At 40.5% G+C, this 26,294-nt stretch overlaps 1 protein-coding gene across 7 annotated transcripts in view; it reads left to right on the forward strand.

Moving 5' to 3' along the window:
- The window catches only part of LOC101168211 (calmodulin-binding transcription activator 1-like), a 325,673-nt gene that overhangs the window by 129,160 nt on the left and 170,219 nt on the right, over positions 1-26,294 (forward strand). For all 7 annotated transcript variants that reach the window (XM_023956778.1, XM_023956774.1, XM_023956775.1 and 4 more), the window contains one exon: positions 19,612-19,679. In XM_023956778.1, coding sequence (XP_023812546.1) covers positions 19,612-19,679 — 68 coding nt within the window. The remainder of the gene's footprint in view (positions 1-19,611; positions 19,680-26,294) is intronic.

Genomic DNA, 26,294 nt, shown 5'->3' on the forward strand with positions numbered 1-26,294 from the left:
AAATAAAATTGAAGGTTCAAATTTAAAGAGAGATTCTTGTATATTTTCTATTTACAAAGTAAGGGAAAAATCAATGCCAAGTCAAATGTATGTATTTTGCTCCTAACTGAGGATTTTAGGAATTGTCTGGTGGTTGTTTTCTGGGTTTTCTTATAATCTCTTATGACAAAAGCAAGTGAGTATCTAGCAAGGTAAAAAAAAGACAAAAAAAAGATGTTTGTCATAGATTAAGCTTTCTTTAAAGTTTACAGAGTCTGAAATCCTCAAAGAATGATTAAAGTATTTTATTCTAAATTACTGTCTACTTTGGTTTTACGTAATTTAGTTGCACATTTACAAAATATATTACCTTACAAAAACAATATTAATCATTTGCTCAAAATTTTAATTGTATTATCTAATTGTTAAAACAGTTCTGCTGATACTGTAGTTATTAAAAAAAAAGGTTAAAATGTCGGAATACATAAACTTGCAAGTCCTAAAAATTACACTAACTACAACCCTGATAAGTAGTGGTTTGATAGTTATTTATTATTGTTATTATTATTATTATTTTTATAGTTCCACAGCATTTTGTTAACATTGTTTTGTAATTGTAGTACATGGGTGACAGGTGTGTGGTTGTAGTACAGCTTTTACCTTCAGCATATCATATCAAAAGAGACAGTGTATCTCATCAAGGTTTCAAAGCTGTGAAGAGAGCCTGAGAGGAAGGATTTGTAATAGAGAGACACTGTGATGGGATCTCAACAGCATGCTGGTGAAGATGGCCTGCTGACTTGCCATCTCATACTCACAGATGGACGGTGTGTCAGGGGAATCTCGCACACACTGATCAGAGACTCCCCTCCTTTCCCACAGTGGGAGGAAATGGGACTGAACGAGAGGAGGAAGAGCGAGGAAAGGAGTTAATCACTGCACTAATGCCGCACTTTATCATCGTTTCCTTAGCCCTTCTGCTCACCCTGGCTACAAGTACTTAGCCGTCTAAACAGCGCCCCCTGCTTTTAGGTTTATCCATAGCAATGCTGAGTCTAACTTATTTCTGACCTCTTGAAAACACTAGTGGTAATCCAAGAACTACATGTCTTCTATGTGTGTGGAAAAAAACAGGCCAAGCACCTAATAAAAAATGCCGATCCTGGAAGCCAACCTAAGTGGACAGTGACAGGTAGAAGATTTGGACAAGCTTGCCTGAACCACATCAGATATGCATTAAGCACAAAGTGCGTTTCATGCTTTGGAGAAGCCCACATGCGGCGAGCTGACCCTATAATGTTTGTGCACACAGCTTGTGTGACAAGTGTGTGTTTGTGTGCAGTGTATTTTCGAGGGTGCACTTTTTGGTTTTTGCATATGTGCTTGAGTGCCTACAGGAGGCATGCTGTGCGCAGAGTTGCATCTGACGCTGACTGTGAAGGTGAGTGAGTGTAAGCAAGCTCCTCCCTCAGGCTCTTGTTCCAGACACAGTTACAAACAGGATCTTAAGAAGTGTTGTGCTGTACTGCCATGCACAGCAGACCATCAGCATGGATTCCAAAAAGCACAAGTCCAAGTTTTGTGTGAATAACTGACAACTACAACTGCTTCACTGCCACAGCAGGTTCTCTTTTAAGCCACATGAACTGCCACACTTTGCAGCATTCCGCTCAATTAAACACTGTGCAATACATTTTCATTTATTTTCATTATTTCCAACGAGATTGGTTCCCTTTTGTTTTCTTATTTTGCATGCATTTCAAGGTGATCTTACCGATAATCATTGTGCTAAGTGGGCTTGTGAAAAAAGGAAAAAGGGATTAGCAGATATGGGCCTCATTCGCAATGATTTTATAAGAATTTTTTTAAACTGTTCTAAACAAATATTCCCTTACATTCATGTATGTGTTAGCAATGCCACAGAAAGTTGCACTAATAGGACAAACCTAAGTCGAATATACAAGACAAAAAAAAAAGATTAGAAGAAAGATTAAACCAGAAAAAATGCTGGCATGGAAAAAGCCTAAGTAATAGCTTTCAGTGAACTTTACAGAGAAGTTGGTGTAAATTAACCAGTATATACAGTGGTAATCAAACCACCCATGTGTCCCTAAAACAGTGTCATCCTCCTCATCATCAACCCAAATGATTCTACATTTATGTCTTTGCTGGGCTTCTTCAGTGTCATCCTTTATAAAGATTGTGCACTGTTCTTACAAAATGTACTCAGGCTACTGCAACTCTTTTCATACGTGTTACATCTTTGATAATTACAATAAAAGCATATTTTAAAATAGCCATCATGCTAAAAAATTGCCTAAAGAAACTTTAGGATGAAAATAATTTCAAATATTTTTTTAAGTCATTAATCATATTTTATATATCTGCTATTTTAAATAATCCCTACAGTGACAAAAATCAAGTATACGTGTTTTAGAGTAACATAAGACTACATTCTAATATTTAATCACTGGACCAAATGACTCAAACCCGCTTATCTTTTTTTTTATTGTATAATTCTGCACAGCATTGTTACACAGCTTTGAGCTCATCCTTTGAAAACAGGAATGAACTGCTCTCAAGATATGCTTTCTATAGTTAAGATGATACATCTTTAAAAAATGTCCTAAAAGCAAAAAAATAACAGATGAGTCACCAGAATCATACAGGATTGAAAGTACGGTTTTAAAAAAAACATTTTAAATTCACAAACTCTATTTAAATAACATGGCAGAAAAACAAAAGCAACTGAGGGAAATACTTGGAAAGGATGAGTGGAGCTCAAACAACAAGATACCCCTTCAGATGTACTGTTGTCCAGTGTAAAAGGTGACATACACTGTCAGGGTTTAAACTGACCCTGGGGAAGTTTCTATTTCTTATCCAAATACAGGATTTCAGAGGCGACAGTCAAGAGAGTAAACAGGTCTAAAGTAACTAAAAAACATCTAAGCAAGAAGCATTTCTAACAAGCTAAAATCTTAAAGGGCCTATACCATCTTAAGCTCTTTATAGTAAATAATGTCCATGTCACATGATAATAAATTACCTTTTGGCACATAAAATACCTTTTTTTTAAATGAAAAAATTGTTATTCTTTGCAGCTCATTTCAATACCCGGAAGTAAGACAAGTCGATCTCTGAGGCACCCGTTTTCGCTTTGTGTGGCAGCTTGTCTGCGTCTCACCCACGAAAACAAACAACATCTAAACTTTTGTAAAGGTAGTTTCATATTTAAAAGGAAAGTGTCTTTGCCAAACACAACGAGCTCCTCGGAGGAAGTGCGTGTTTGTATTAGCCTGGGGGCGGTGCTGGCAGCACAGACTCTTCCTGGAAGGGGCTGTTCCTCACTTATCTACGTCACAATGTGAGGACCCACTCGTTGTTGTGGGTTGGGAGGGGCTTGTGCTCAGATAAAGGTTTTTAGAGGAATACTCAGAAATTTTGATTTTTTTTTTTTTGTCATTGTATATTGTGTTTATTGACCTATATTTAATAAAATCCCGCCCACTACTCTGATGAACGCTTTGCAGAAACTATGTTATACAGAACAACGGTTTTTGTTTTGTTTTTTTCCACTAAAAACGTCACAATCATGATTAAAAGACAACTGGGAATGCTTTTAAAATAGATCAAAAGATGATCAGAGTGGGATTTTAAAGAAACTTTTTTTGCACAAATTTGTCCCTGGTAAATCTGTTTTAAGCAGTTACCAAGCCAGCAGTAAAAATTGCACAGAAAATTCTGCTAAACAATTGAATAAATCCACTGGTGCATAACTTCAAACATTGTTTCTTCTTTTTTAATAGCTTCACAAAATAAATTGCTAATCACAGCTTGTTCTTTAGTCCAAAATGACAGACAGTTAACAAATTTTAGAATAGTTTTAAACAATACTGAATGGTAAATTTAAGTTTTCTGGCTAGTTTACCCCATTAACTTTCAGATTATGCTGGTTGATTAGCTCAAATTCAAAATGAACTCTTAAAAAATTTAAATTAAGCCCGTTTGAGATCTCCCAGCTGTATGGAGACAAGAATGATTTGAGTACAGTATCAGAGTAAATTGCACTATGATGTATGCTAATCTGAAATATACTTGGCTCTTGCATTTATCAATTAAAATGAACTAGCCTGCAGACTTTGTCTAAAGTTATTTTACAAAACTTTTTTATATCTTCAATTTTACAGTGATAATGCGTCTCCCAGATATAAGCGCTTTGAATTTTTAAATGCTACCTAGAGAAACAAGAGAGAAAGAAAGAAAAGGGAAGGAGTTGGCTTTGATACATATATCTCAGTGGTTTGTTCAACTGTCAGCCAAGTCATTGGTTTTGGGTTCAATGTACACAATAATTGATTTGTGTCTATTTCTGTTCTTTCCTCTGATCCAACCTAGTCCCAAAAGGTGATTGCTTTTGACACTGGTTCTCTCTGGTTCTAATTTTATCTGTATTCATTGTTTTATTGGTAGCCATTTCTCCAAGAATCCAAATACAAAAGAGATTATTTGGTCTTACAGACACTTTCGGGACCAAAGCGGACGATAACAATTGCTAACAATGCAGAACGAAAATATTTTATGACAGTTTTAATTTTGGTTGTTGTTGCATGGTTTAATGTTTTGTTGCATTTCTTAAGTTGGTTATGAAATGACAATTCATATTTTAATTGAATAGAACAGAATACAATGCCATACAATTCAATACAATACAAACAGTATTTTTTTCCTTGGACAAAACATATAACACCAATTGTAAGAAGCTTTTAAATTCTGTAAAAAAAAGTCACTTTTTTGTTTAGTGTGACGCAATGTGCTTACATTCCAACATCTCTTGTTTGGTTTGTGAGTAAGTACTGACTGGAATTTTATGGAAACATGGAAGGTTGTAAAAATGTCTTCAAACTAAAAATTGTATCTAGAATGACTGACGGGTGTGTAGACCAGAAGGATGTGTCCCTGTGTTTCTTTTTTTTTTTTCAAATAACTTCAGTCAGATTGTGAGAATCTTGTTGAAGCCCTAAAACCAGGGCTGACCACCTCTGTCAACTCCCAGTCCAACCTCTGGCTGTTAGCTCTGGTACAGAGCTTTTTGGTGATGGTCTAGTGTGTGGGACTCTCTGTGATAAAGTGACAGCCACATGACAAGACAGAACTGTTATCACAGCTCTGTTGAGGAGACACTGTCGGAAGAGTTTGGCTTGATGGCTGTCACTTTGTCTACATGTCTGCCTTTCTGATCACACTGTATGTACACATAAATCTAAACGCACTAAATGATACATCCATCAGTGCTTAATGGGTTTCTGTTTTTAATACACCTGGTCACATGCACAGTCAACAAACTGGTTGTGGAGATGCTACGCTGCAGTGATTTCAGCTTTGGTTCCACATCACCTCCTACTAATGGTGGTAATTAATTGATGAATGAGGTCAAATCGGAGATATCCAGGCACGTCTCAATTCGGTTACAACCCTACCTCATCCCTGAGCTCACCTCTCTGCCACCCCCCAAGTTGTTTTCTTAATGCGCAGTGCACCACATTCCCTCCGTGCTCATCTGCATAAGACCTTGGGATGAATGTTAACGATGTTTAATTAGACAAGACGTGGGATGGATGAGTGGATGGAAAAAGTGAGGCCAGAGTGGTGCTGCCCCCCGCTGGGGAAAGAAAAGCGTATTAAACACACCTAGGAAGATAAAAGCATTCACACGCACACGCACACTTGTACACGTACTTAATGAACAATAAATGACCATTTAAAGGGCAAGAGATGCAGCTGAGCATACCCTTACACATGATTGGTATACTCTGACTAGGTGCTATGAGCTCCCTTTTCCATATTTCACCAATATCAAGGGCAAGGAGCCCTTATTGTTAATACATTGTAAATGAACAATTTTAAATGCAATATATTTGTAGAATATTATGTAGTGTGGAGTGACTGGCCTTGATGGTAAATCTAATTAGCCAAACTTTTATTTCTCACAGCTTTTCCATCCGGAATCAGATACTTCTTGTAAGATTAATTGGCCCAAACTGAAGACATTCAACATTTATTCAAATTAAATGCTTCTTCCTGGCTCAGGCCCTTCACTGTATATTAAGAGTTTTTGTAGAATTCTACTTCTGCATTAATACAGGTTGAGTGAATGGAGTGCAGCAAATCCATTCACTCATAACCCTACTAGGCATTCCCCTTTTGGACTAATGAAACTCTTGCTAGTTATTTTTCTGGGTTGGTACTGGTTGACTGCTCATTGTGACTGGGATCAATGCTTGGTGAGTGCATCATGATCCATGCCTAAGGCCAGCATGCAGGCTTCCCATGCTTATCTAAGACACTGGAACAACTTTCTCATCACTCCGTTCACTCCGTATAAACATTTCCACTACACTGATCTGTGAATGCACATCAGGCAGCAGCTCACTGCAGAGTAATCCAGTAAATGATCAGCTTATAGTGTCGCCATCGCAGAGATAGGGGGATGCAGATGTTTCACGCTAGCTGTTCACTAGTGAGGCGTCTAAATCCAAGTTTGGTGTATGACCTGCTGTTTTTATTCTATCTTCTCAACCAGGTGACTGACTGTGGGCTGGAAAAAAAGGCACACTCATGACTGCCTATTGCTTGCTGTCTTGCCCTTCAGACTTGTTCTTATCTTGTGGTCACGGCCAGAAAGAGACACCTGCAAATTCTCTGGATTATCAGGGTGCCTGGGGTAAGGTGTTTAATGCAACCCCCCCTCAAGGGCCCTAGGCTGAAGATGGGCTAACATGATCAGCCGAAGCAAGCTCAGCAGAGGTAACTGATTGTCAAGACTGAGATCAATAACTTTTTAAACACATGAAACATTCAATGAAAGAGACAGTTTAGAGACACGAGTAAACATTCTTGGATTACCACAAAGGAAAGGGGGACGTGTTTGTTCTCCTAGAAGTCCTGCTTTCAAAACAACAAAGCCGCTTGTTCTTCCTTGTGAGGGAGATGCTATTTTAAATCTCCACTCTTAATTAATTTGGAGAGCGCATTGAGGGAGCGTTTGTCACCCTTGCTCTCGCCTGTTAGTGCTATTTGTCTCTGGGTGACCTTTGATTTCACACTGCATTGGTTTTCTCCTGTTATGGACAAGAGGCGCTTTTTGCTGACAACACAGGAAACCTTATCTTTTAAATAAGTAATTCCTCAAATGCTTGGTGAGTACACCAGCAGCAAAATATTGGGATTGCTGAAAAGGCAAGCATAGAAGCTCGCTGGGGAAAATGTCTTCCCTCTCTGTATGCTACAGCACCTTTGTCTAACTCTCATTAAAAATTCCACTACACATTGTTTGAACAAGGTTTGCTATATAAAAGTATGTATGTCTTTGTGTATGTGAGCAGCTCTTGATTGGATTCTGCTCTGTGTGAGGCTTAAGAGGAGAAAAGGGGAAAAACTTTGTGCTTGTTTTATTAAAAGGGTTGGAGGATTCACACAAAAAATAAATAAAAAAGCTGCAGATAGGCCTTTTTGGCAGCAACTGGAACCCAGAGCTTTCAGGTTTTTGGGAAAGGGCCATTGATTGGGGTGATGGCTGGGGTGACTTAGAGGTGGAACGACTGAGGGAATTGCAGAGGGATGTATGTGCTGGCACTTGGCTCTGTGGGTTCTGGCTGGGTGCTGAAGCAGTCTTCAGTAACATTGATGCATGGCCATGAATTATATTATGCCTTGGCAGCTGCTTGCTCCAAGATTCATCTCAGCTGTCATTAGGTTTATATTTATCTGTCTAAAAAATCCAATGTATAATCAAAGAAAAAGCAGTTTATAAAATATATATATTAAAAAAAAGATTTATAAAGTAATTATTAGATGGAGAAGTATCCTCGAAAATGTGTATCTGCTGAATTTCAATAAAATGTTGTTTCTGGCATAATACAGTTTGGCAAATGACAGATCAAGTGGAAATTTCCATGTTGGTTTCTTTGAACATTTCAAAAATCTTGTGGATAACGCCTTATTCAGAGGCTGCCTGTGAGCTGTAGCAGCCCGGGTTGGTTAAGACAGAAATGATGGCTAGAGCCTTTTGTTCAACTCTGACACGGCTGTTCGGATGCCTTTGTCCTGGGAAGAGAGGCCCATTCATGGTGTGCCCGAGGAACAAATTGAATCTAGTGGACAATTAATAGCCATGCGGCATGTTTAATTAAGAGCGTGCAGTCAGCAGGCGACATGAGAGAGAAAAACAGGCGAGGGCTACAGAAAAAGCCAGACTGGGCTCACAACGGGAACAGGACGTTGGAGCATCTGACTGATCGATCCTTGTCGTCTATAAAGAGCTCCCTAACTTTTGGATGGGACGGTAAGATTGGGGGTGTGCAGATAAAGGCAGAAAAGTTGTCTGAAACAAACACCAAATCCATCAAGATTTTCTATTACATGCATAGAAACAATTGGTCGACTCTTCTTGTTAAAATGTCCTTGAACAAGAATATTACTTGTGTTAAGTGCTCATTGACAGTATCAAACGTGGGTGGTTAATGTTACATAGATGTCTGGAGTTTGGAGACAAAACAGGAACGCCTCAGGTTTGTTGGGCCTTAGGTGTCTGTGACCTTCACAATCCCATACCAGTTGTTGTAATGTAAACGCAAAGTGGCATAATACGTTTGACAGCTTCTCCGTTAAGCGAAACAATGGCCATTGATACTTGGGACAGATGGAATCAAATCCACATGTAGTCACACTTACTTAAAATAAAAAATAAAAACAGAATTTATCCTGAACTTAGGACCACATGATTTAATTAGGTTTCAGGTGCTGGAAAAAGATTAATGCAGTTCATGTACGGTTTGATTTGACTTGTCCGGCTGAATTTAGAGACATTGTTCATAAATGTGTGCATTTTCAGACAAAGAAGCATGACAAGAACAGCAGTGGGAACGGCAAGTACTTCTTCCTGTAAGAATGAAATCTCTGTCTTGTGTGTGAATGTGACTGTTGGGCAAACTGGGCAGGGAGAAGCAAAAACGAGACAAAGGCATGGATTTGATGGACAAAGGCGGATCCTTTTAGGCTCACGAGTTGTTGGGGAAATATGAGTTTCTGTCAGCTAATTGGCCCGAGCTTGAGATCCAGTCATCTCATGGGTGAGATTTCAGACTTGTCTTATCTCCATGTCTTTTCTATCTCTCATAAGAGCAGAGCATGTCAATCTTTGTGGAAAAAGAGGACAGCTGAACCCTTTCTTTCTCAATGTTACAACAAATACTGTAGTTGATTAAACACATAACAGTTTTCTTTCTTTTTTGAACAGAAATTTCGTGCTTTTACATGACATGCTGTTTTGTGCGTCGCAGATCGACAGATCGATACTGGCAAATTCTAAAATTACATTTTGGCTATTGATCACTGTTTCATGATGTAACCGCCGAAAACCCAGAAATAGTTGTGGGACCCAAGGCAATACTTTAACTATTCCTCTATTAATAAAAAAATGATTAAAACAAGTGAGCAAAAAGATCCATGTCATACTTAAAAGAAGTGTATGGCTAAAACGCTGAAACAATAGACTGTGTGGAGAAGGTGGTTTTGGACAGTGTTTGTCTTGGATTAAAAGTCAAAGTCAAGTTTCCATGTCTGTGAAATTTTCAGGATAATACAGACATGAAAGGATTTTGGAGTTGAAAGTAAATTTAGTTTTAGAACCAACTGAATATGAGATTTCCATAAAGTCCTTGAATAATTCCTGCTGGAGGCCTGAAATGACAGCTGGCAGCAGTTGATTAATAAAAAAAAAAATGATGTCCTGTATTCCGCTGTCACTTCAAATCCATATAAAGCCATAGCATCCTGACTTAAGTAACATTTTTGTGATAGTTTGATGTTTAGTGCTTTGATTCTTACAGAGTTTCTGGTGAGAGAAATCCTACCTCAATTAAATGTAGATGACATTTAATGTTTCTCTGTGGATATTTTTCTGTAATATCTTTCTGACACAAAGCAGATGAAGACAACAAATCTAACATTCATGTCTGTACTCTTCAAAATGTGAAAATGTATTAAGAATCAAGAAGACCTGGAGTCTGACGGCTGCACAATCGGACATGACATTTTTAATATCTACTGTCTGCTAAAAAAATAAAACATGACGAATAAAAGAAGAATAGTAAAGAATTTAAAAGTATGTTCAATGGGAGAGTAACCCCCCCCCATCCAGTAAGTTTGAGTACTCCTGCAGCTTTGTGTTTCGTGAACAGAGAAGAGAGAAGAAAACTTTAGCAGTGGGCTTTGGGAACAGTCTGGAGTCTTAGCAGTGGGGCTGCTGTAAGGTCACCATCATGGGGGTGCCGTCACTCTCCGCTCTCCTTGGCTGGGCTGTCAACAGTAGGGAACACACAACCTTTAGCATGGCTAATTAAGTGGACGTGCAGCGTGGACGTCAGAGGTTACTGAGCTCGGTTACTTAGCACTATGTCCTGTAGCAGAGCGCTCATATGCAGTTTGTCCCCCTTCTACTAATGCAGTTCTCCACATTTGTACCAAGCCTCTATACGTCTTAGAGTTATGCTAAAAGAGGAAGTGTAATAAAATCAGCGCACATACAACTCTCAAGGGTAAAGCTACAGGAGGTCCCATATGCACCGTATATCAACACGCACTCATAGCAACAAGTGGTTGGTCACAATCCGCCCTAATTAGGACTGACAAAGATAAATGCATTTTATCTGAGTCAACATCATGTCCAGTCTTTATTTTGTTTAGCACATGCAGCTCCATCCGTACACTTTAAGTTGCAGCACCCTCTTTTAAAATAGTGCTTTTCGATGGTCTTCACTTATTGGTTTCTATGGTCAGGGGTGGCCCATCATTGTAGTCATTCAAAGTCAAACTACTACATTCTCTTTGGTAGTATTCAAGGCAGAGGGCATGCTACTAAAAGGTACAAAGCCACCCTCATGCCAGCTCAATCTGTCATGGTTCCATCCTTCTGTCTGTCTTGTTTTCCATCACTTTGTGGTTCCAACTTTTTAATTCAGTGATGAAGGATGAAAAAAAAATGCCTGAAATTGGAGAATCTCATAAAGTTCCTATTTGCAGAACAGAAACGGATTTAAAAATAAATAACAGTAGTAATTTGTTAAATAAGAATTACATATATATTAAGATTTCATTCTGAAAATTAAATTGTTTTCCTGTCATTTTAACCCACCACTTGTAGCAGGCCCAACTATGCCCCACTAGGGTGTTCAGGAATACAAATCAAAATACATTTCAACTTGTTTTTACCTTTGAACTTAAAGGAGTTTACTGTAACTTCTGCTGATACTGGATCTGACTTTTTTCACTGTTCAAAAACTTTATGAAATATTTGACAAAATACTCAAAATTTGTCAGTCTGATCATGACACTTCAACCCCCGCACACACACACAAACACAAAAACACACATGCAAAAAAACAACCCCCATTTGACGTAACCCTGGTCCTCTGCTACTTTAGTCATTTATTGCAAGCTCTTGTACAAAAATATGTAGCATATAGAAGAGATATAGTAAACAAAACAGAATGCTGGCGGAGCAGCTGCTGTAGGTAACATTGATTTTGGGAGCAGGGAGGCGTTGAGGAGTGAGAGGAGTGTCCCCAAGAGAATGCCTCCTTTTTCAGAACAGTCCTGTGACCAGCATGCCAAGCAGAAATGTGAAGAGAAGCATTGACCAGCTACTGGAAAGCATCACTATCCAAGATCAATGCCAAATTGATCCCAGAACTATGTATAATGTAGGCCAATGAACGTCTTGCCTTGGTCTTTCCAAGTGCTGGATGGAACAAGGACACTGGACTGCAGTAGCTTAAAGCGATCCGGTAGATGTTTTGGCTGGACGGTACACCTGTAGGAATGGTTTACTCCCAATTTAAGGTCTATGTTATCAGGGTGATTATACTGGACATACACAAGGGTTATGGTGCATTTTTGTGCTCTCAGGGTTGTGTTTGATTGATTTTTTTGCTTTCATATCACTCTGATGCATATAGATCACTAAACTGCAGGAATGTTTGTTGTCTTTTGCAAGATAGTGGGCAACAAATCTGTTGCCTTTTCACAGTGGAGAAACAAAGTGGACAGAGTGTGCTTTACACCTCTCCCTGTCAGCAGGGAAGCCCCATGCAGATTGTAACGAGCAGCGTGCTGGTGAGGGCGTCTTTTAAACCCAGCACAGGGACTCGTAGAAGAGCCTTTCTCCTCATCAACAGATGCCAAGAGCAGCTGTCAACAGCATATTCTATTGTTGCTTACTTTCACTTTCCAAACTCTTCCTCACTTTTTTCCTGGTCGTCTCTCTTAGTTTGTTCTCCCTTTACTCGGTTTTGAGCATTCGTTTTAATTGCATGTATGCTGCCTTGTTTTATGAAACACCTTTACTATAATGATAATCTTAAGAGCCAGTTGAAGGTTTAAGCTTGTCAAAATCGGTCCACTTTACCCCACTATTCTCTTTAGCTTAAAGAATAATGTGGCCATATGAGATTATATAAATGCAATGTGTGGTACATTATTCCAGGAGCATTAAGAATTCATGAAGTATAAACAACAATACAAGAAAAACCGAAGAAAAAAAAAAAAAATTCAGCCAAGGTGCTTTTGCTTGCAGAATCAAACCCAAGCTCTCCTTTTTTAATCACCATATCTTCACACTTCTACTGTTTTAAATGCATTTCTTATTGTCAAAGGGAGAAAAATATAAAACTTTCTTCCTCGACTCTTCTTTTTGATTATCTTCTCCATTTTCAGTTGCTCCCACCTCTCCTCCGCCTTCATCCTCTTTTCCAGTGCTCATCTCCATCTGTGTCTAATTGCATTACTTTTTTTTTTGTGCCTGTGTATGTAATCTTGTGATTGCCTGATGCTTCAGCAAACTCCTCTGCCCTCCTGAAGCACACCAGCAGTCCATTTGTGCATGGCCCTGGTCAGGTTGGTTTTCCTGGGTTGCCCTAAAGGAAATATCAGATGACCTGGCATTCCACAGTATAACCCAGTCATGAGGGAGGGCTCCTCTCACCATCTCCCTCCTTTGGCTCTCATCTCATCCACTTCCTGCTTTCAATACAGGGCAAGGTCAAAGCTTTGAGGATGTGTTCCCTAGATTTTACCATAAGGCAAGCTGGAGGCACTGTGCTCAGCTCTCAAACCAGACTTAATTTATTTTTTTTCACGTCTTCCTCTCCTCTCATATTCATTTCATTAGCTCAAGCTTTTACTGCAATCAATACTGTTGCTAAACTTAGTTTTTCTAATACAGTTATTCATTAAGTGCATTTTCATTAGTGTCACTAGAGTACCAGTATAACTGGAATAATACTGTAATGGACAAACATGTACAGTAATTTTGAGCTCTTTGTGTCAGCGTGTGTGTTTCAGCGTGTGGTATTGTCCTCATAGATGTCTGGTTTTGGCAGACATCAGCAAACATCATATGGGGTAGGCTGAGTCATTACTTCAAGGTCCTACATGTCTGGTAAATTGCAGATTTTTAAAACGGGTAACAAATTCCACAAACGGTATTAAACTTGTAGGTACCGTTATATCCACACCGCAGCATATCTGGATGCTTTTTTTTTATTGTCCTCATAGCTCATTTTATGTCAACTAAAATGCAGTAATTGGAAAAAAAAAAGGGTCCTTAGATAATTTAGAAGAACTCAAAAGTTGATGACTGAGAGTCTAAACAGAACAGCGTTTGACACAAATTGACTTAAAGATGTGTCCATCAAACTCTACTGCCATGTTTGACTGAGTTTTGTGGAATTGGGAGAGTTCCACGGAAATAAATCTGATCATGTCTACAAACAACTTTTGCTGATATCATCACAATACTTGAGACAATCACTGTACACATTGTGGGACTTCCAGTGCATCTGCCCTTTTTTGTTTAAAGTTTCCTGCTCTTGACGCAAATACACAAAGTGGGATGAATATGTTAGTGTCATTTCTGATTTCAAAAAGGTAGACTTCTCAAAAGATGATTCTCTCTCTAGGGAAAATGTTATACCGCCAGAAAGGAACTATCTTTTGAAAAGTGCGACAGTAAAAGCCAGTCATCTCAAAATGAAAATTTTCTCACGGTGGCTTTCCTTTTCACCTCGGTGGTTAGGGAGGGAAAGAAAAAAAAGACCTATGCAAGTTAGATGAGCGTATGTGGGGGCTATATAAGCAACTAGGAGACACGTTGACGAGTACAGAAGTGACAGCCCCCGAAGTGGATGTTAATAACGTTCCATGCGTAGACAGGTAACAGTAATCAGGCCATCCGATTGTAACATGGCAAACAGAAACACAAGAACGCTCTTGCCTCTCTATCTCTATCGGCCCTCAGACTGATCTGTCATGTTCTGATTGTGGCCTCCTCTACTAACAGTGTCACATCTCTTAGAGAAACAAAAGAAACAAACTAGACGGGTGTTAGAACAAACAGCTCCAGGTTGTTTCTTACCCCAGAAAATGAAGGGATCCTTTTTTTTGTGCCATTTAGAGAAAGCATTGTTCACACTCAGACTCAGCTTTAAAGCAAGCAAATGCTTATTGTTATTTAGCACAGGCTTCTGGGACTTTGCCTTAATTTGAGCTGTGCAGAACACAACAGTACAGATTTTAGTAACATATGGAGACAAAACCTGGATCACGTCAGCGGGAAGATGAGGGAAAAAAAGGAGTTAAGTAAGGAAGGAGTGTCTATAAACCTATGCATTCTGAGAGCTAGGACTAAATGTTCCACCAGTTACAGAGAGCGAACCAGAGGCTGTGAGGTCAGCAGATAGTCTTGAGCTCGCTGACGGCAGCTGGCTTGACTTTGATGCACCATCAGTGTTGAGCACACAGCCTAGTCCCCCCACCCCCCTGCCTCTCTCTAACCCTCCAGCGTGTTTGCTCAACCTTAACGCGCTAGCCTCTCATAATGCCGCCCATGCAAACTTTGTCTCCTTGCAGCTGTTTAATGGCTGCACGTCTGTTTTTGTTTGTTTCCTCACCATAAGATTATTGCACCTTTATGGCTGGTCGGGGGCCGGAATAATCCCTGGCATCTGTTCACAAAGGGAGGGGTGAGCAGAGAGCTAGAGATAGAGGCGCCCATCTTTTTTCTTGTTTTGTTTAATTTTTAAAAAAATACGAGACCATGTGGCCCCCTATTTCACCTGCTGCCACTGAGGCGGAGGCTGTTGCTGGATTTTAAAGACAAGTGTGATGAAGGGGCTGTGTGTTAACAGAAACAGTAGTCTCTAAAGAAGCTTCCAGCTGCTGTTTATTCCACCTAAAATGACTACAGAATAGCAAGGATTAATAGAATAACTGCTAGAGTCATTTATTTACAAATGCATAATTAAAAAATAATGTCCCCATTTGATGAGCAAAGAAAAAGTATTTTTTTCCTTGATCATGTTTTTTTTCTTCAAGTATTTTTTTTCAGTTTAAAACATCTGGACATTCTCACTCTTTACTGTTGAAACAGTGTTTTTAAAAATATATATGTTTTTCAGTTTAAAACATTTAAAAATAAAGGAGCAGATCTGAGCCTTCCTTGTCAGTCTAATCTTTTCCTTAATTCAAGACTCCATCTTGTTGTAGCTTTAGTGCCTCTGGTCGTTATGGCAGAAGAACAGGAAGTTAATCAACACAGCATTATCTCCCATCCTGCACCTGGAGGCAGCGGTTCCAGTCGTGCTACCACCCCCCTTCCTTTTGGGACCCCTGCCAGCCTGGGAACCCCTCTAATCGCAACACCCTGCAGCATCTCTGTGGGCTATCGCCAGTGTGTAGTGTTTGTGCCAGGTTGCTTCTGTGACACAGCCTCAAAAAAGCCATTGGGTGGCTGTTGTAGCTGTCAATAGTCAACTGGTCGAAAAAGGAAGAAAGAACAAAACGCAAACAATCTAAAAGTATATTTTCTTTTAAGTTACCATGATAATATGCCCCTAGTTCTGTTAAAATGTATATTTTATATTTAAACATTTGCACAAAATAGAGTTGTAATTGTACTCTTTTTGAAGTTGACATTAATGCTGCTTAGTTGGATATTTTCTTTCATCTAACAAGAGTTTTAGCCAGAGGAACAATTCAATAGAGAAATATGACTGGCATTGGGAATTTTGGGAGATATTAGCGATGATTACACTGAATGGAATCACATGATTTTGTGTCTAAAGAGACATTTTGAAGCCTTTTTTTTGTTCTTTTGTCTTAACCATATGGTCATCCACACCTGGCCCTTTGAGAAAATGTCAAATAGCCAGGAAAACAAGACTGACATATGGGAGGATTTGGGTGCCACTTAGTCAAAAGGCCACACCTCAGTTTACAGGGTCAAACCCAAAAGACACTAATGAGATACGGTAGAATTAACTCTTATTACATTTGTCACCAGTATATATATTTAAAATATATACATTTCTGCTTTTTTCCATGGAGATTACTTGGGTAAAATGAGCTCCAGCAGCTTATGTTTTTTAATGAGCTTCAATCCCAAAATGAAAGTGTTGTCCCTTGGGTCGTGGTCCTCTTAATCACCTGTCCGTTAAACCAATATCCACTAAAGTGCATGTGTTACCACGGCTTGATGAGCTGCATTAAACTGAATTTTTTAAAGATCTTTTTTCTAATATATAAATTGAAATGGTTACAAGATGTCTATAATAAACAAATAAATACAAAACATCTTGACTTACATTGGAGTCCATTTGTTTTCCTTATTTGATTTGTGGGTTACCTTTGCCTTTTGTAGATATGATTCACTTGGTATGGAAAAATGACATAACAGCATTATCCTTTTCACAGTCCAGAGGTTTAACAACCAATGTCCCCTTAACATGGTACAGCCCAAGGCTTGGTTTAAAAAACTTTTAGTACCTGAGGGTTTTTCTGAGAAAGAAAAACGTGAGCTGCGGCTAATATAGCCTTTTTTTGTTTTGGCCTTGAAAAAATCTTGAAACATTAAATGTACCATTAAACTTTTAGAATATCATCTCTGCTTTCGTTGGTACCATCATCACAACCATCCTTAAAGGTAAAAAAATGCCGAAATAACATGTGCACCGCTCAGAGTAAAATGAGTTGTTCAGTGACGATACGTGATAGAAAATGTGTTGGTGCTTCAAAATGTTGAAACGTACATTCTTATATAATAGTAATTTCCTCTTTTTATGAGAAATAACATCAAGTTTCATCCCATTTTGAACTTTTTTTTTTAACTTTCTCCTGTAAAAAATAAGTTCTGTCACTTACACTGACCAAAAATATATACGCAACACTTTTGTTATTGCTCCCATTTTTTATGGTATGAACTCAAAGATGTGAAACATTTTCCACATACACAAAATAACCAGTTCTCTGAAATATTGTTCACAAATTCTGTGATAGTGAGCACTTCGCCTTTGCCAATACAAACCATCCCACCTTGCAGGTGTGCCATATCAAGATGCTGATTAGACAGCATGATTATTGCACAGGTGTGCCTTAGACTGGCCACAAGAAAAGGCCACTCTGAAATCTTCAGTTTTGTTTTATTGAGGGGGTCAGGGGACTCAGACAACCAGTCAGTATCTGGTGTGACCACCATTTGCCTCATGAAGTGCGACACATCTCCTTCGCATAGAGTTAATCAGGTTGTTTATTGTGGCCTGTGGAATGTTGGTCCACTCTTCTTCAATGGCTGTGCGAAGTTGCTGGATATTGGCAGGAACTCGAACACGCTGTCGTATACGCCGATCCAGAGCATCCCAAACATGCTCAATGAGTGACATGTCCGGTGAGTATGCTGGCTATGCAAGAACTGGGATGTTTTAAGCTTCCAAGAATTGTGTACAGATCCTTGCAACATGGGGCCGTGCATTATCATGCTGCAACATAAGGTGACGTTGTTGGATGTACGGCACAACAATGGGCCCCAGGATCTCGTCACGGTATCTCTGTGCATTCAAAATGCCATCAATGAAATGCACCTGTGTTCGTCGCCCATAACATACAGTATGCCTGCCCATACCATAACCCCACCACCACCATGGGCTATTCGATCCACAACATTGACATCAGAAAACCGCTCACCCACACGACGCCACACACGCTGTCTGCCATCTGCCCTGAACAGTGTAAACCGGGATTCATCCGTAAAGAGAACACCTCTCCAACGTGCCAGACGCCATCGCATGTGAGCATTTGCCCACTCAAGTCGGTTACGATGACGAACTGGAGTAACGAGCATGCAGATGAGCTTCTCTGAGACGGTTTCTGACAGTTTGTGCAGAAATTCTGTGGTTATGCAAACCGATTGTTTCAGCAGCTGTCCGAGTGGCTGGTCTCAGACGATCTTGGAGGTGGACATGCTGGATCCGGAGGTCTTGGGCTGGTGTGGTTACACGTGGTCTGCGGTTGTGAGGCCGGTTGGATGTGCTGCCAAATTCTCAGAAACGCCTTTGGAGACGGCTTATGGTGGAGAAATGGACATTCAATTCCCTATCAACAGCTCTGGTGGACATTCCTGCTATCAGCATGCCAATTGCACGCTCCCTCAAAACTTGCGACATCTGTGGCATTGTGCTGTGTGATACAACTGAAGATTTCAGAGTGGCCTTTTCTTGTGGCCAGTCTAAGGCACACCTATGCAATAATCCTGCTTTCTAATCAGCATCTTGATATGGCACACCTGCGAGGTAGGATGGATTGTCTTGGCAAAAGAGAAGTGCTCACTATCACAGATTTAGACAGATTTGTGAACAATATTTCAGAGAACTGGTTATTTTGTGTATGTGGAAAATGTTTCACATCTTTGAGTTCATACCATAAAAAATGGGAGCAATAACAAAAGTGTTGCGTTTATATTTTTATATTTTTAGTCAGTGTATAATTATTAGGATGTCTGCTAGTGTCCCAAATGCTTTTTTTTGCCCACTTATGTGATAATAAAATGGTAGGGTATAGGCTGACATGATCCCTTTGACATGCTGACAGATGGATACAGTGTGCAGGGTGAGCTCGAGAAACATTAAAATGTTTGAAGCATCTATTTACGCCAGTGGCAGGTTTATTTTTATTTTTATTTTTTTATTTTTCTGTGGATCTATTACGTTTCTTTGTACATAGCCCACTCCAAAGGATCTACAGCCTCTTCCAAAGTAGGAGAACGCATGCATCTCAATATTGTGAGAATTGTGTGTAATTATTATTCAAAGGTTAAAGAGAGGATTGATACTTGGAGGAGTGTCAAGGGCAGATCAAAGGGATTTGGGAGAGGATTGGACCTAAAATGTTAAAAGCTGCTCACTCTCAAACACAGAGACGTCAATCTCTTTGAGAGCACCTTGATGTTCTCAGAGGAGAACTTGATCAAAGCTTTCATAACAAAGATGGTCTCAGAAGATGGTCTGACCTCAGCTGCATCCCACTTCTGCCTTTCATTTCACTTCTACCAGGGTGCGTTTACCTGCCTGAACTCCCAGGCGTTGCCCAGGTCTCCATCTTTGCTGTGTTTGTGCTGCTGGTTAGACTGTCTGAATATCAATTAAGTCATCTCATCAATGTATTACAAACACAGGAGAGCAGTGATTAGAGATGACAAATGTAAGCCTGACTCCATCCTTTTCTACTCTTCTCTCATTTTCACAGGAAATTGCAGCTTACTTGATAACATTTGAAAAGCATGAAGAATGGCTAACGACATCCCCTAAAACAAGGTAAGACTATTGCACTCCAGCCATTTTGAATACACGAGTTAGTTTAGGAGTTATTGCCTTACAAATATTTCACTCAAAAAGCCAAAATTACCATAATTTGTTTTACATATTTATGTAGCACAGTTTCCCAAGCAACCTCAAGCTCCAGAGGGGAATGAAAAGTTCATAGTTTACTGATACATTATAGAATATTAATATTGCCCAATAACTTCCTTTTAGCATGCCACCAAAACAGAAGACAAAGGAGCATGTTTGCTTTGTATAGCCAGCTAAATTGGTATTATCTGTATTTGCACATTTACCACTCCAAAATGCAGAGCAGATCCCACCCACATGTGGACAGAAATACAAAGAGCTGCTGTGATCTTTTGAAAAGTGGAGTAGTTTCAGCCTTGCATTGAATCTCATATTGTTTAGGCATGTGGATAGAGATAAATGAAAAACACATCCTATTGATTTTTAAGAAATGTTTGAGCTGGTTTTGACTTGTAGAAAAGTGTGTATAGAAAGGTGTTTGCACATCTTTGGCATTAAAAAATGACACATTACATGCATCATTCCTATTCTAAGCTATACATATTTATGCATTTAGACCATTTTATTCTCTGTGAGTTGGACTGGCTATGTTGGCAGTATTTGCAATCCCCATCCATGTGCAAATGGACTCTGGGCTTTCTGACATAGAAGCCACTGCTCCCCCCTACCCTTCTCTTTTCTCATGCCTCAGAGAAACATTGATTATAGTTGTGCATAAAGACACTGCCAATTAGAATATGTTCTCCTGTGTAATTACAGTCTGTAAAAGCTCTATGCTCACCTCTTTTTTTATTTATCTTTTTTCTTTTCTTTTTTATCATCAATGTCCCTTTACTTTCAAGGACTGGCTCTCCAAACCACCAACTTGAATCTAATGTCAAGCTTATGCAACCATAACATACACCTGGTTCAGTTATTATTAAAGTCACCTTCATCTGTATCTCTTAAATGCATGCTGTCTCGTGGCAATGAGGTAAATAAGCTCAATTAATACAATTCAAATCTGTATAATGAAAAGACCACCTTGTCAGTGTTAAAAACGTTACAGATGTCAGAAATTCTTTATTATTCCACATGAAAACTTTAGAATGTGACATAAGAGATGTTTGCCTTTCTCACAAAGATGCTATAGTTGTCTCCTCTGAAGGTCAGCAGTACAATGACCAACATACTGTTCCACCATCTTGGTCTTGTCTTAGTGAAGGTGTTGATATTACCTATGTGTCCCTAGGGAGCATTTCCAAGAGCACACCAACAGACAACACCCCTGACAGCACGACAGCAGATGACAAGTTATAGCAAAGCCTTAAAATCAGGACAAGTGCATGTGCATGTGTCTGCTGGTGTGTGTCTTTCCTTTATGCATGTGTTTGTAGACAAGACAGACAGGGAGAAAGGTTGTGAAGTGTTTTTATTTTTCTAGATGTCAGTGAAAGGGTAGGGTGTAGTGATGGATGTTGGGGGCAAGAAAGGTTGGTAGGAGGTGAAGGGATGTGTGTGATTGATTGGAGGTGATTGATAGTCGGCCTCTACATGAAAAGCTTTCAGTTGAAGGTCACATGTAAGAGGCCACACTTGGGGCACCTGTGGTTAAGTGTTGCCTTATCATTTGTCATCACAAATCTTAAGGTACGTGTGGGCGGGTCTGACTGTGGCTGTGCCATCATCATCTCTGTTTTGCGGGATGACCCCCGTGGGAACAGGTTGAGGAGGCTAATGCCTCCCTAGCCTGCACTGCTGGATTGGGTCAGCAGGGTTATGGTGGGAGGCAAAGATAAGCAGCGGTGTCATGCACAGAGAGGCCCGACGCAGCAAGGATGCACTGCATGCATGTAACATATTTGACACATGCAGGTCATAAACATGGGAGTGGACCACTTCACAAGCTCAAGAAGCTGACGCCAGCTGTTTGACCAAGGTGACACCCAGTGCAGGACATGCCCTGAAAAGCGATGCCATTCTGTCAACACAAGGGAGAGAAGATTAAGTGAACCAATTGCAAGTGCCCACAGGTGTATTTTTATGAAACGTGTGTTGCTGCACATGAGCAAAACCAATACAGTAACATCTTTCCCTTTTTCTCTTTGTTTATCATTTCCAAATCTGATGCATGCCAGGGGAGAGTGGTGGAATGCTGAGTGATTGATGTGCTTAGCTCTAGTAATACACATTCCCTTTCAGATAGGAAGTGCAACAGTGCTTAAAATCAATACCAGTGTTCTCCCACTGACTGCTCAGACAGCACTACAGCTAATTCAGGCCGCACCTGTCAGAGCTGGGGAAATCTTTCCCCACTCGGGCCTTACACTTTAATCTACACCCACAGCCTCAGTGGCTTCCATTTCCATTAAAGCGAGAGCTTTGCATTATGGCTCTAATGAAGGCCACAGCCAGGCTGTGATTTAAGATGGCCGTTACCTTGCACCTTCACTCCACAGGAGGGGACCCACTTAAAGGCACAATTAGTTTTTTTTTTTTTTACCACAGGTTTCTAAACACCTATGCTAGCTATTTTATTGCCCTCTTTAAGTATATTTTAATGGTACTCGGGCTCAAAGAAATCTAAAGGTATCAATAGGAGTTTGGTGGAAACTAAAAGAAGATAAAGGCATTAAATCTAAGTATCAGGAGGCACATGGTCCTCCAGTTGAAAGCAGGCATCCATTGTCCATTATATTTGACCCAGGTTTCCTCTTGTGGTGCTTTTTTTAGGACTTTGAATGCAGATGGAGTGACTGTTGTTTTTTTTTTAAATATTTAATGGACTCTTGTGTGATATACAGACATATACAGACATGCAGACATATACAGACATCCCATTATAACAGTCCGTAACTCATCATTGGATTTCATTAGGGACAGTCAGGCATTAGTGTTTTACAGTTTGTTTTATGGTACTAGTTGGCTGCAAATAATCTCAAACCACAGCAGAAGAGCATGCATCTCCTATGGGACTGACATATCTGTGTATTTTTGTTCACCATCTCAAATCTGGAAGCTTTATTTACTTTTGAAAAGTGAGTTGTGGCCTCTGTTGACATTGACTTTTGCTCAGGTCCCAATGCATACATTTACTCATGTGCATGCAGGCACATGACCACAACACACGCTCTGTCTCCCACACTCTCACACAGATTGTATATTGAAACCATCAAACAATAAGCTTCAGTCCTCAGAGGGCACTACGGCGACACTGAACCTAGCTGCCTCGGTGTCCCAGCACAATAGCCCTCTCTCCTCCCATATTCATATCCACAGCAACGGTAGCAGCGGCAGTGGTGCTCCAAAATGAAACCAAGTCCCTTTAGACAGCTTCTAAAGACAATGCTTTTATTAAAACCTACAGCAGTGGCACCGCCCCAGAGGCGTGAGTACACCAACAACAGAGCAGCACAGAACCGAGAGGCAAGCTAAAATCTGCTAATGACTGTTTGTTTGCCATTGTGCATGGATTCAACATCTTTGTAGAGAACTTGTTTGTGTGTGTCTGTGTGTGTGTGTTTTCACACGTACAGATATAACTGGCTCCATAAACAAAGACCAAACTTAAGATATATTAACAATGTATTGACAATGTATTGATGCATTGCAATGATATAAATACAATGTGATACATGACAATGATGGCATATATAAGTGTGTGAGTTGAAATATAAACAGGGTGTGTTCCATGCCTTCGAGTTAGTACCTCGACGAGTCTGCCACTGTGAAAGAGAACCCTCCACCTTCACCCCTCAAAGCTTAATGTGTTAACAGGATTTCTGTCACCAAGTCTGGCACAAAGTATGGAGACATGCTGAACCCTCTGTTTATGTGTGTGCATGTGCGAGTTGTGCCTTAGACAACGATGTGATAGTGTCTGGTCCTGATGTGTAGTGGCACTCTCTTGCTGGCAGAGTTTCAGTGCTGTGGAGGAAAGGACAGGAGTAGCAGGAGTGACACGGGAATGGAAAAGGCACAAAGAAGGAGGGTAAAAACAGCAACAAAGCAACGAAGGATGAAGAGGCATTCAATAAAACCAGTGGGTTTACGAAAGAAATACTTCAGGCAGTGACCCAAGCCTGATTTCAGAAAAAGATCTATTGTATGAAGTAAATTGAAAGTGACACTTTGTTAAAGAATCATATCATTGTTCTTTCTTCTAATTGTCCTTCTATTCTTTTGTACTTTTATCCAAAGCCGTCTTGGGTGAAACTTTAGTTTGCTGAATAGGGACACTTGGTTATTCCGACATGTCAGGCCCTGAAGGACACTGTACCCCGCTGCTTCTGCAGAGGCAACAGCAGTGACAAGGACAGCGATGCCCACCTGGGGCCATAGGAGCTGGGCGAAATACAGCACAAGAAGCAAAGCAGAGAGGACAGGGGCTAGGTAAACCCAGGCGGCATGAAGTAAGAGTGAATGAAAGAGAAAATGAAAAATGGTCATTGAAGGAAGAGTGAATTTGATTGAGCGGGAGCAGTTTAGAAAATGGAAACATGTCGATAAGAGAAGCGAACAGACGAGATGGAGATGGGAGGGGTGGTGATGGATAGGGCAAGGGGGAGAAGGAGCAAGGGGGGGAACGGATTTACGCAAATAGACACAAGAACAGGAGAGAGATGGAATAGACCGGGATTGAGCTGACATAAAAAGAAGGAAAAAAAAGAAAGGTAGAGGGAGTAAACAGTGGGTAGGTGTGAAAGGAGGTGAAGATTGAACACAGAGACAGAGGAGTCCTGTGGTTTTGAGGCACAGGATGGGAACATTTAAATGGTCAATAGATTTCAGCTTACGTTGCCAAGTCCAAGGGCCTTAAACTGCTAGCCAACTTAATAGTGCCTCATGTTTGTCTGCCCTCTAAAGTAATGCCCAATCTGAGTTCAAGGAAGCAGTTTGAGCCTGAGGCAAGTGGAAATGGACATGTGACTGGATGTATGCTGGTTCACATCCCAGCTGCTGTATATTATACTGGCCAGTTTGCCCACAAGAGACCATTCAATAGAACATAGAACATCATCCAGCTTTATCGCCTTTATTCCCTCTACTCTCAGAGGGGCTGTTGCTAAAGGCCAAGAAGAGCAGGCTCGGTCCAGCAAATTAACATGTTTTATGATGTGTCCTTTTTTGATGAGAACTGAAACTGAAGCTATCTAATTTAAGCCGTCCAAGTTGGAGAAATGTACAAAGGCGGCACGGGAAGTAGTGATGCCTATAGTCGAACTCTCTATGCCAATTTGGGGGAAGAGGTGGAGGGTGAGCAAGGAAGGCAGCCAGTAGCTGGCCACAGGAGACAGAGGATAAATAAATAGAAGAGGAAGTTGATGTCAAGCAGGTGTTCAAGGAGAAAGTGTCAGCCAAGCGGGCCGAGATGGGGAGAACTGCTGCCTCTGCAACCTGATAATAAAGACTTAATTCAATTAGCGCTTCTGCACTGGTGAGCAGCGTGCAGCATGCTGGCTGTCATGGAGCAGGCCGTAGACACAGCTGAGCTCACTCTCAGCCGCACACTCTCAGAGACAACCAGCTTCGCTCTTCGCTCTGCTCCCTCTATCCTCCTGACTCTCTCTTACTCACACAAAGTAGACTCAACGTATTATTCACACCTGACTCACTGAGTGGTCCAGACACTAAACTCTGCCAACATTGCTCCTACACACACCCTGACACTCACAACCCTCATCTCTGTACATCATCTCGCTCCATCTAACATGCTCACCCCAAATCTTTTTTTCCCTTTTTGTTATTTCGTATTTTTTGCCCTCTACGTCTTCTTGTGCCATTCTCTTACACCTCATCGTGTTCTGTCGTTGCAACATTTTTGCACGTTGGCTAGGACAGTATGGAGTGTGACTCCGTATCCATATTTTCAGCCCACTGTGCCCTGGTTCCCTGTAGGGTGCTGTCCTGTGGGCATATGGTGTATGTTAGCAGAGCCCTGTCCTTTAGGAAGTCCCAAGGGGCAGTTAGGTAAAGAGCTGATTACAAACACTTCTCCAGGTCACGTAAAATCTGCTGTACCACATTGCTTTTTGGGTGTGGTCAGAGAGGTTATGTTACTAATCACAATTTCATGGAGTCAGGCTGCTGTACCAAACAGTGAGGTTTTTAGAAGTACGACACATATAGAATAGTGGGGTGAGGAAGACCAAGAAGTAATCCAGGAACAGAGGTGGAGGAGGAGGTGGAGGAGGAAGGAAGGAAAAAAAAGCAGGACAGGACACACAGTTTCAGTGATATTGTCTGCTGTTATGTAAAGAGAAGGAGAAAATAGGTCCTGGATGGCTGCCAGAGAACTGGGTGACTAACCGGCAAAGAACAGGCACAACATGAGTGTGAGGCACAACACACACACAAACACTGGCACACATTCTGTCCCATTTCTTCGCCCCAACTGAGTCTCCCAGTACAGGAAGTACAGCAGATGATAAGTTGCCATGTGGCACCATCAAACGTGCAAAAAACGTGAAATGACAGGACTGACCCTTTGCATTTGTTGTCATTAAGCTCTAAAGACAGTGCAACAACCCAGCTTGCTGTGCACCTTCTGCATAAAGATGCCTTCAGGTTCACAGGCTCCTTATTTAGATAATGTTTGCC

This window comes from Oryzias latipes, chromosome 7 (assembly GCF_002234675.1).
Source record: "Oryzias latipes chromosome 7, ASM223467v1".
Lineage (NCBI taxonomy): Eukaryota > Metazoa > Chordata > Actinopteri > Beloniformes > Adrianichthyidae > Oryzias > Oryzias latipes.